This window comes from Oncorhynchus tshawytscha, linkage group LG28 (assembly GCF_018296145.1).
Source record: "Oncorhynchus tshawytscha isolate Ot180627B linkage group LG28, Otsh_v2.0, whole genome shotgun sequence".
Classification (NCBI taxonomy): Eukaryota; Metazoa; Chordata; class Actinopteri; order Salmoniformes; family Salmonidae; genus Oncorhynchus; species Oncorhynchus tshawytscha.
In genome coordinates this window covers 43,658,903-43,671,407 of record NC_056456.1, presented here as the reverse complement: position 1 = coordinate 43,671,407, position 12,505 = coordinate 43,658,903, and the positions used below count along the sequence as shown (strand labels likewise).

Here is a 12,505-nt window from a genome sequence, read left to right as displayed (position 1 = left end):
CCCCGCTATCATCCAGAAGGCAAGGTCAGTACAGGTGCATCAAAGCTGGGACCGAGAGACTGAAAAACAGCTTCTATCTCAAGGCCATCAGACTGTTAAACAGCCACCACTAACATTGAGTGGCTGCTGCCAACACACTGACACTGACTCAACTCCAGCCACTTTAATAATGGGAATTGATGGGAAATGATGTAAATATATCACTAGCCACTTTAAACAATGCTACCCTATATAATGTTACTTACCCTACATTATTCATCTCATATGCATACGTATATACTGTACTCTATATCATCGACTGCATCCTTATGTAATACATGTATCACTAGCCACTTTAACTATGCCACTTTGTTTACATACTCATCTCATATGTATATACTGTACCCGATACCATCTACTGTATCTTGCCTATGCTGCTCTGTACCATCACTCATTCATATATCCTTATGTACATATTCTTTATCCCCTTACACTGTGTATAAGACAGTAGTTTTGGAATTGTTAGTTAGATTACTTGTTGGTTATTACTGCATTGTCAGAACTAGAAGCACAAGCATTTCGCTACACTCGCATTAACATCTGCTAACCATGTGTATGTGACAAATAAAATTTGATTTGATTTGATTTGACATTTAACATGTTGATGGAAATTAGGTAGAACTGATTTAAGATTCCCTGCATTAAAGTCTCCGGCCACTAGGAGAGCCGCCTCTGGGTGAGTGGTTTCCTGTTTGTTTATTTCCTTATACAGCTGACTGAATGTGGACTCCTCTTTCACCCCAGCTGCCAAACTAACCCTGATTCAGATGACCATCCTACCCATGCTAGATCATGGAGAAGTAATTTATAGATCAGCAGGTAAGGGTGCTCTCGAGCGGCTAGATGTTCTTTACCATTCGGCCATCAGATTTGCCACCAATGCTCCTTATAGGACACATCACTGCACTCTATACTCCTCTGTAAACTGGTCATCTCTGTATACCTGTCGCAAGACTCACTGGTTGATACTTATTTATAAAACCCTCTTAGACCTCACTCCCCCCTATCTGAGATATCTACTGCAGCCCTCATCCTCCACCTACAACACCTTTTCTGCCAGTCACATTCTGTTAAAGGTCCCCAAAGGGTTAGAAGAAGCCTACATAACCAACCCATAAAGTCAAATTTAACATCCATATAATTGGCCAGCTATATAAACTGTAATATTGATTTATCCTGCAATAGATGGGGTTCAATTGGTAACATACATTTTGTGTCTTCATCTAATGCCTCTTAACTATCGGCACCGCAGAGGTTGACACGACTGGGTTTCCAATTGAGGATATCCGACTGTATCATGCACACCCTTGTAGTTGCACCGATTCGTCGGCTGTGTTCCCTCACGCCAGTGAGGAAGCTCAACAAAGTGAGGGTGTTAACGGCGGTTAAGGGGAAAGTAATCTAAAAGTACCCGAATGTAATCAGATTACAATTGTGGACAGGTAACTAGTAACTAACGGATTACATTTAGAAAGTAACCTACCCAACCCTGCTTACCTGGATATACTATCCCTGGAGGCCATAGACGCAATGGAGTCCTGGCTCTCCATACGATAGCTGCCTCTCCTTCTACGGACCCTGTGAGACCACGACACACTGTCCTCCTCAATGAGCTGGTCCAGACTGGAGCCCTGCGACATGTATATACGCATCTGCTTCTGGTAGTACACATGGATACTGTCTCTGGATGGGACATTACCCTGTAGGGGAATTACACATTAATATAGTTTACATATAGGTTATATATATGTTGTCATTGATTGATCTGCTTCTGGTAGTACACATGGATACTGACTCTGGACAGGATGTTACCCTCTAGGGAGTGGTTTTATGGTCAAGATCGTCACTGATTCTCGATTTTTCTTTTTTTTTTTTCTTAAGTGGTTCAGCTTTAATATTGCGGAAAGATAGTTGCTTCCATCAATGTAATTGTCTGCATCATTTCCAATCCCCATATATTTTTTGGGTATTTATATATATATTTAAAAAAAAAATATATATATATATATATATACATACATACATACCCATATATATATATATATATGTATACATAAACATTCATACAAATACACATATATGCATACTTTTTTAAGAATATACCTTAATTAATATACCTTAATTATTCCCCCAAATAGTAAACTAATAAACACTCAGGCTTCTACCTTCAGTTTATACATCTTATACACACTTTACAGACACAGTCTATTTTACAACAGTTATATTTTGTTTGTTCTTAGTCCTTCCTCTATTTCTGATGTCCATCCAGTTTGATTTCTATTTGTAACTGTGCTATTTCACAACATTTCTGAACCTATATACATTTTACAGACCCCGTATGTTTTACATTGGTTATCTTGTTATTAGTCCCACCCTTCAGCTCCATTCAACCTCTCCCATCTATCGCTTAACACCATCCATTTTGGATTTCAATTAGCCATATATTTTTCAACTGTGCTGGAGTGCTTGACAAAAGTACTGAACCTTTCTATTCTCATAGCTTCTACAGATTGCAAACTAAAAATAAACATTTTTGCTAAAATAATTATTATATTATTGATTGATTTGACTAGGGCTTTTCAAATCACCCAGTATTGCTGTCTGCAGCGTTAGTTCTAGGCAAATGTTGCAATTCTTCAGCCATTCCTGGACCTGTGACCGAAAACGAGCTACATATGGACAATACCAAAATAAATGATCTAATGACTCTGCCTCCTCACAGCAGAATCTGCAGAGCTGGGAAGATTGTATCCCCCATATATATAACATTATATTGGTAGCAAGAATTTTTGTATAGTAATTTAAATTGAAAAATTTGAAGTTTTGAATCCGGCGTTGTTTTGCGTATCAATTTTTCTTTAACCATTTATGTTCTTTAAAACAGGGCCGACATACAAGTTCCTTACTTTTCCCCCTTCTACTTGCCTCTTCCATTTTTGTGGTAATGCTGCAATTAGTTGGTTGTAATTTTGGGTAGAGCAGACATTCCCATATGTCTGTCTTAGCTGCAGGTGTGACATAACTCCACCAGTCCTATTTATGATATAAAATTATACCTTTTTTTCTTATCGATTCTTTTTATTTTAATCAATTAGTATATTTGAGTTGAACCACAATATTTGTTGTATTATTTGTTCTGTTTTTTCAAGTGGATTAAACTGAAATTGCAACCAAAATAACAATATTTTGGAGATTTCGTTTTCAAACAACCGAAAGTGGGCAGGTGTAATCTGAATAAAGGGAAAAGGCCCTTCTTGAACATAGGATGAGACATTCCTACCAATTGACTGGAGAACCAGTTTGGATTTAAGTATAACTTTTGTATGACTGATGCCTTTAGTGAGAGGTCTAATGCTTTAATATTTAATCATTTCTGCCCTCCGAATTCATATTCATTATATAAATAGACCCTTTTGATTTTGTCTGGCTTTCCATTCCAAATAAAATTGAATATTTTTTGGTTAAAAAGCAGGTCACTAGGTGTAGGCAAAACCATAAGCAAATAGGTCAACTGTGATATAACTAAGGAGTTAATTAGGGTGATTTTTGCCACAAATAGTCAGGTATTTTCCTTTCCATGGCAGCAAGATCTTATCTATTTTTGCTAACTTTCTATTAAAATGTATTGGAGTGAGATCATTTCTTTCTTTCGGGACATGTATAACGAGTATGAGAGACTCTAATTGTGGTTTTAAAAGAAAACATGAATCATCAGCGTACAATGATACCTTCGTTTTTAAGCCAAGTCTAATCCCTTAATATTATTGTTGGATCTAATTTTAACAGCTAACATTTCGATGGCAATAATAAATAGATATGCCGATAGTGAACAACCTTGTTTTACTCCTCTTGATAGTTTAAAACTTTCTGAGATGTAGCCATTATTTACTATTTTACACCTAGTGTTACTATACATAACATAACCAATTTTATAATGAGATTCTCCAAAATTGAAATATTCTAGGCATTTATATATAAACTCCAGTCGTACTTTATCAAAAGCCTTTTCAAAATCAGCTATGAAAACCAGGCCTGGTGTCCCCGATATTTCTAGTGTTCTATTGTTTCCAGTACTTGTCTTATATTATCGCCAATGTATCGTCCATGTAATAAACCTGTCTGATTAGGATGAATAATAATATCTGACAAAACCTTTTTAATTCTATGCACCAAGCATTATGCTAGAATTTTTGCATCACAACACTGAAGTGTAAGAGGCCTCCATTTTTATTAATGGACTGGATCTTTATATACACTACTTGGGTCCTGTTTCAGTAATAATGATATCTGACCTTCTTGTTGCATGTCTGATAATCTACCATTTATATAGGAGTGGATAAAACATGGTAATAATGGTCCTTTGAGTATATCAAAAGGTTTAGTATACTTCCACTGGTATGCCGTCCAGCCCTGGAGTTTTCTCAGCCTTAAAGGCTTTAATTGCATCAAGAAGTCCCTCTGTAACATTATTAACAGGGAAAAAATCCATACAATTAGTTTCAGTTAGTGGAGATGGAGGAGACTGAAATGAAAGCAAATTCTTAAAGTACTTTACTTCCTCTTTCAAAATATCATTAGATGAATCATGCGTGACTCCATTTGTAACGATTTTCAACACATTTTGTTTGGTAGCATTTCTGTTTAAAATAATTTGGTTCATTTTTCCCCATATTCCATCCAGTTGCTTTATTTTTATAATATATTACATCTTCTGGAATAAGTTCCTCCATTTCTTTTTGTTTTCCTCTAACGTATTCCGTGCCTCTATGGTAGTTTTATTGCCTATTATCTAACTGTACTGTTCGTCCTTCAATTTGTTTTGTTAATATGGACTCGTGATCTAAATTGATTTTGTTTTATAGATAAGTACTGAATTGCATGGCCTCTAAAGGCACATTTAAAAGTGTCCCATACAATAAGGGGATATGCTGCACCTAGGTTATGTCTAAAAAAGTCTGTTATAAATTATTCTGTCCTAGTTCTAAACAAGTTATCTTCTAGTAGGCTTTGATTACATTTCCAATATCCTCGCCCACATGGAAATTCTGTTAGAGTAATACATATGTCAATTATGTGATGATCCGACCACATTGTCCCCCATCAACACTTTTTAAACTTTTGGTGCCAGAGAGAATGACATACGAAAGTAATCAAGATGCTTGATTAAGCCTCTGCCAGGTACAGTGGGGCAAAAAAGTATTTAGTCAGCCACCAATTGTGCAAATTCTCCCACTTAAAAAGAAGAGAGAGGTCTGTAATTTTCATCATAGGTACACTTCAACTATGACAGACAAAAAAGCGTTGGAGCGAGGATATTGGATATTGGAAATTTAATCAAAGCCTACTAGATGATACTAGATGGACAGAAGAATTGATATAACAGACTTTTTTAGACATAACCTAGGTTGAGGGGGCAGTGCTGCTCTTGGTCTCTGACTGCATTTTGGCTGCATACAGACCGCTTACAGCAGGCCCATAAAACAGTTAGGGACTTCTCTTTAGTATCTCTTTAGTATCTGGGTCATTCAGGTGGGTGTCTAGGGTATAGGGTTGTGGACCGTTCCATCAATATAGGATCATAAATAAATAAATTAGATGTATAATTTATTTTTAAAATGTAGTTCCCAATTATAGGACAATAAATAAATTAAATGAATAATTTATTTTAAAACACTGTTCCACCATGATAGGACAATAAATAAATAAGATGTATAATTCATTATAAAAGTATATCCATCATCTGAACAACATTGAAAGCCCTCCCACAGCAATACATTGGTTCTGGGATATGCAACCATTTCCTTTCTCACTCAACGCTACACTTTCCCAAACACCAAAAAACACACACCACGCCATCCACACATACTGGGCCTTCTGTTAACTGTGTTTTTTTTTATCTCCACCATATTGAATTAGTGCTTTTGTGTTCCAATTAGTGAGCTTTGAAGATAGACAGAAAAGCTATATTTTTTGTTGTGTTATTACAATCCATAACCGGGCTATAATTGTGTGTTTCCTTATTTGTTTCCTATACCCATGGAGTAGTCTTTGTGTCTCTGAACAACTGGTTGTCAATATACGGTTTATTGACTACGAAAGCTATGCGTTTCCCTTTCAATCTATTTTCCTTGAAAATTGGATACAGAACTTTACGCGCATTCTGTAATTTCCTTCGGGAACTGGTCATTCGTTCAGTTTCCTTCGGGAACTGGTCATTCATTCTGTTTCCTTCGGGAACTAGTCATTCGTTCTGTTTCCTTCGGGAACTGGTCATTCGTTCAGTTTCCTTCGGGAACTAGTCATTCGTTCTGTTTCCTTCGGGAACTGGTCATTCATTCAGTTTCCTTCGGGAACTGGTCATTCGTGCCTATTTTTGTGCCAGCAAGTCTTTTACCCAGGCTTTTAGCCATTATTTGATCTTTAAAGAAAGCAAATTTGGCAATGATTGGCCATTCATACCTTTGCCCTCTCTGTCCGAAACGGTGTACATGTTCAAGTTGGATTTTGTGATAGCTTCGTGTGGGATCTGAAGCGCTGTGAAGAGGAACTCTCTAACTACACATTCAGGAACTTCTCCTTCTTTCTCTTGGACACCTGTAAGTACCAGATTCTCTCTCATGGATCTAGTCTGTATGTCAAGTAAGGCTTCTCTCAGAACGGCGTTCTCCTTTTCAAGTTCATTAAATTCAGTTCATTAAATTGACTGTCTTGACTTGTTTGTGTCTTTCTCCAGTATCGCAGCTTTTTCATCACTCATCCCGAGGCCTACAACTCTTTTATATCCTCAATGACTAATTCAAGTATACCCAGTCGACACAGTTTGTCAGTTATTGATTTTAACAGATGGGTTTCGACCTTTACCATTCCTGGTAGTGAAAATATGAAATCGTCTGTAGAAGAGTCACGTTTTCGTTTTTTAACAGGTTGCCCTGTCTTACTCTCCGTCATGTTGAAATAGGTTCCCCTGTCTTACTCTCCATCATGTTGAAACAGGTTCCCCTGTCTTACTCTCCATCATGTTGAAACAGGTTCCCCTGTCTTACTCTCCATCATGTTGAAACAGGTTCCCCTGTCTTACTCTCCATCATGTTGAAATAGGTTCCCCTGTCTTACTCTCCGTCATGTAGAGACGGGTTCCCCTGTCTTACTCTCCGTCATGTTAAAATAGGTTCCCCTGTCTTACTCTCCGTCATGTTGAAATAGGTTCCCCTGTCTTACTCTCCATCATGTTGAAATAGGTTCCCCTGTCTTACTCTCCATCATGTTGAAATAGGTTCCCCTGTCTTACTCTCCATCATGTTGAAATAGGTTCCCCTGTCTTACTCTCCGTCATGTTGAAATAGGTTCCCGTGTCTTACTCTCCGTCATGTTGAAATAGGTTCCCCTGTCTTACTCTCCGTCATGTAGAGACGGTTTCCCCTGTCTTACTCTACGTCATGTTGAAATAGGTTCCCGTGTCTTACTCTCCGTCATGTTGAAATAGGTTCCCTGTCTTACTCTCCGTCATGTTGAGACGGGTTCCCCTGTCTTACCGTCATGTAGAGACGGGTTCCCCTGTCTTACCGTCATGTAGATATGGGTTCCCTGTCTTACTCTCCATCATGTTGAAATAGGTTCCCGTGTCTTACTCTCCGTCATGTTGAAATAGGTTCCCCTGTCTTACTCTCCGTCATGTAGAGACGGTTTCCCCTGTCTTACTCTACGTCATGTTGAAATAGGTTCCCGTGTCTTACTCTCCGTCATGTTGAGACGGGTTCCCCTGTCTTACCGTCATGTAGAGACGGGTTCCCCTGTCTTACCGTCATGTAGATATGGGTTCCCCTGTCTTACCGTCATGTAGAGACGGGTTCCCCTGTCTTACCGTCATGTAGAGACGGGTTCCCCTGTCTTACCGTCATGTAGAGACGGGTTCCCCTGTCTTACTGTCATGTAGAGACGGGTTCCCCTGTCTTACCTCCATCATGTTGAGATATGGGTTCCCCTGTCTTACTCTCCGTCATGTAGAGACGGGTTCCCCTGTCTTACCGTCATGTAGAGACGGGTTCCCCTGTCTTACCGTCATGTAGAGACGGGTTCCCCTGTCTTACCGTCATGTAGAGACGGGTTCCCCTGTCTTACCGTCATGTAGAGACGGGTTCCCCTGTCTTACCGTCATGTAGAGACGGGTTCCCCTGTCTTACCGTCATGTAGAGACGGGTTCCCCTGTCTTACTCGTCATGTAGATATGGGTTCCCCTGTCTTACTCTCCATCATGTTGAAATAGGTTCCCTGTCTTACTCTCCGTTATGTAGAGACGGGTTCCCCTGTCTTACCGTCATGTTGAGACGGGTTCCCCTGTCTTACTCTCCGTCATGTAGAGACGGGTTCCCCTGTCTTACTCTCCGTCATGTAGAGACGGGTTCCCCTGTCTTACTCTCCGTCATGTAGAGACGGGTTGCCCTGTCTTACTCTCCGTCATGTTGAAAAAGGTTCCCCTGTCTTACTCTCCATCATGTATAGACGGGTTCCCCTGTCTTACTCTCCATCATGTAGAGACGGGTTCCCCTGTCTTAGAGAGAGAGAGAGAGAGAGAGAGGGTGGGATGTACCTTTTTGACCTCTCTAGTGAGCATGCATCTCTCAATGCGCAGCACGGTGGAGATGTCTATGTGTTCTCTACACACGTTGTTCATCCACTTGGTGAAGCTCTCCACCGTGGTCTGGAACAACACCCAGGTGAACTGGATGATGTTGAACACTCGCTTCAAGACGTTGTCTGGTGGGAAGTAGGAAAGAGAAGTTACATTTACCGTACACTCTTAGTCAAAGCGACATACAATCAGTCTATTCGAACTAAAGTAGTCATAATACCAGTCTATTCAACTGAAGAAGTCATAATATCAACTCACAATCACATTGCTATTGACCATCATTGACTCTGAGTAAACTATAGTAAGGATAATATATATGTATTTAAATGATTTATATTGAATCGAGGTTGGTCTCTCCATGTATGTGGTTTTGACATGTGTTTTGGATATAACTATAAACTGGGTAGTTAGGCTCATGAATGCTGTTGGCTGAAAGCCATGGTATATTGAAGCAATAAGACCTGAAGGAGTGTGGTATATGGCCAATATACCACGGCTAAGGGTTGTTCTATAGCCCTTAGCCGTGGTATATAGGCCATATACCACAAACCCCACAGGTGCCTTATTGCTATTATCAACTGGTTACCAACATAAGTAGAGCAGTAAAAATACATGTTTTGTCGTACCCGTAGTTTACGGTCTGATATACCACGGCTGTCAGCCAATCAGCATTCAGGGCTCCAACCACCCAGTTTATAATGTCTGATATACCACGGCTGTCAGCCAATCAGCATTCAGGCCGTATTGCTTCAATATACTACAGTATTTCAAAGGGGCTGTGGCACCCACCTGGTCCATCAGACTTCTTCTCCTCTCCTCCCTTCTGATCCTCCTCTGTCTCTCCAAACTCTATAGTCACATGACCTACAGAATAACAACACAAAACAATAACTTACAAAGGACAACACAACAAAACAATGACTTACAGAGGACAACACAACAAAACAATAACTTACAGAGAATAACACAAAACAATAACGTATAGAGAATAACACAACAAAACAATAACAACAAAACAATAACATACAAAGGACAACACAACAAAACAATGACTTACAGAGAATAACACAAAACAATAACGTATAGAGAATAACACAACAAAACAATAACATACAGAGAATAAAACAAAACAATAACGTACAGAGAATAACACAACAAAACAATAACAACAAAACAATAACTTACAGAGAATAACATAATGATACAATAACTTAATGCACATATAACAGAGTAGATTTGGATTATAATTACTGTGCTTGTATGAGCAGTAAGCACCCATTCTACTAGATAATATTCTGGGGTACACGTCTGGGCTGCCCACTCTCACCCTGCCTTTTCACAACCAAGCCTCTTTTGATAGGGCTGAAGACCTCCACAGTACATTACTTACATTATGAATAGACTGGCAATCAAGAATATAGTGTGTATGCTTCTTTATACCACTGACTGGCTTATTCTTCTGATTAGGCTTGCATAATTCTGCTAACTTTACCAAAATTCACAGGTTTTTCCACAAATCCAGGTTGGAATACTCTTGGAATCAGGATGGAATAAGCAGAAAATCGAGGAATCCTCCAAACGGGGTTTCTGGAAAGTCTGGTCATTTTGGGAAAGTTACCCGACTTTTACAACCCTACTCCTGATTAACTTCCTTCTTGTGTTTGTCTCCTGGTGTACCTGGTTCATAATTTGTGATTATCTCTCTTGGTCTACCTCTTCCAGAACCCACACTCACCCTCCATCTGGTTCTTTTTGTGTTTGTCTCTCTTGGTCTACCTCTTCCAGAACCCACACTCACCATCCATCTTGTCCTTTTTGTGTTTGTCTCTCTTGGTCTACCTCTTCCAGAACCCACACTCACCATCCATCTTGTCCTTTTTGTGTTTGTCCCGCTTGGTCTACCTCTTCCAGAACCCACACTCACCATCCATCTTGTCCTTTTTGTGTTTGTCTCTCTTGATGTCCCTCTTCCAGAACTTGTGCTTCTCTTTGCTTTGTTTCTTCATGGCTGTCTTAGAGTCTGTTATCCAGACATGGTAGACAAACTGGGACAGTACAGTACAGGAAGCACAATGTTAGAGTTTGAACATAAAGAGACGGATCCTAATTTGAGATGTGTAAGCTTAACTCCAACTATCTGTTGATGCTGACAGAAGATTTGTACGAAAACGTGAGAAACACACACTGATTTCAAGTTAGGATTCAATTCAATCAAAGGAATGATTCAGAGGGGTTGGGTTAAATGGTGAAGACATGCTGAGGACACAGGATACAGACTGAGGATACAGACTACACATGCTGAGGACACAGGATACCGTCTACACAGACTGAGGATACAGTCTCACAGGCTATGGTAAGAGGAGATGCTGAATCTATTGTTTTTGTACCTTGGCTGCCCTGATTACATACTGAAAGATGGCTTTTGGAAGTTTAATGATAGATCTGGGCAGAGCTATAAGGGCTGAGGCGAACTTCCCAATAGCTTGCTGAAGAGGAGGGACAAAGGGTGGGGGGAGAGTTAGTAGAAAACAGAATTAGATTATATTGAAGAAAGTGTCAGAGCAGAAATAACACATTTTCCAACTAGCAACAGATGATCTTAAACTGAACTGAACAATAAATACAATATAATATTTCACATACCGGTAATACCGGTAATACCAGTAACTACTTTGCTGTTGTTCTATTCCTCACCTGAAACGCCGACTTCTTGGGAGGCAGTAGACCCTCTCTTCTCTCCATCTCTTCCTCCTCTTCTTCACTGTCGGTTTCAAACAAGTAATAATCTCCACTTCTCACCACTGAGGAGTAGAGAGCAAGGTGCTGTTAATATTAACTGGAGGAAAGGGTTTGAAAAGCAGGTGATGCTTTGGGGTGTAAACTAAGTAAATGTGAGGCAGCAGAGGTTGGTTTGATTCAAAAAGGGAAAACACACACAAAGTTAGACACAGAATAATTGCATTAGTTTGTTTGGTAAGACATGGCACAGGTTTGAGGTGACTTGGGCAGAGACTTTAAAAGTATTGTAATTGGTGAAACGGAATTATGTCCTTGAACAGAAGAGCCACAGTAGGGGAACAGGAGTAAAGGATGCTGGGTAATACAGTGCATTCGGAAAGTATTCAGACCCCTTCACCTTTTCCACATTTTGTTACGTTACAGCTGTCTGTGACTATCATTAAATGTGAAGACTGTTATTTTATCAAATCAATTCTCTATCTGTAATTTAATTATACGATTAAACTAATCATGTAACTTTAATTAACTAGGAAGTTGGGGCACCACGGAAAAATGTTTGTTTATAGAGTGTCAATTTCCCGAATATAACTCTTCAGATATTTTATTATCTTATCGATTACAGTCTTCTATTAATGCATTATTACCTCATCAGTTCTCGTTACTGAACGTCGCAAACCCTTGGATATCTGCACGAACCCTAGCCTAAATCGAGAATCAGCGATATACAAATTGGCTTAATTATTTATTTACTAACTAATTAAATAATCACACAGAATCACATAACAAACCAACAGTAGATATTTGGGTTACTGGATGATACAAAGAAAAAGTCCCTAGTGGACTAAGCCGATATGAAGGCTTGGTAGACAAAGGAAAGGGGTGGGGACTGAGAAAGAGCGGGAAAGACTAGATTGATTCACTACACACAGTCTATAATTATATTCATTGAAATGCTAATCCTTCGCACATGAACGGCCGCTCATTCGAAAATAATTGCAATGTGTTTATATTTACGCCTGTATGCCGTTGTTGTCTTCTCTGTTGGAAACGCTGGTCAGTCTGCTGGAGAGTCAGTTCATCAGAGAGTCTCTGGGTAAC

General features: G+C 39.4%; 1 protein-coding gene across 1 annotated transcript in view; it reads right to left on the bottom strand.

The window, feature by feature from the left end:
- The window catches only part of LOC112226418 (piezo-type mechanosensitive ion channel component 2-like), a 116,098-nt gene that overhangs the window by 40,129 nt on the left and 63,464 nt on the right, over positions 1-12,505 (bottom strand). The window contains exons 22-27 of the mRNA XM_042307884.1: positions 11,363-11,469; positions 11,056-11,154; positions 10,593-10,713; positions 9,458-9,532; positions 8,627-8,793; positions 1,537-1,739 (exon numbers count right to left, since the gene is read on the bottom strand). Of these exons, the coding sequence (XP_042163818.1) occupies positions 1,537-1,739; positions 8,627-8,793; positions 9,458-9,532; positions 10,593-10,713; positions 11,056-11,154; positions 11,363-11,469 (772 nt within the window). The remainder of the gene's footprint in view (positions 1-1,536; positions 1,740-8,626; positions 8,794-9,457; positions 9,533-10,592; positions 10,714-11,055; positions 11,155-11,362; positions 11,470-12,505) is intronic.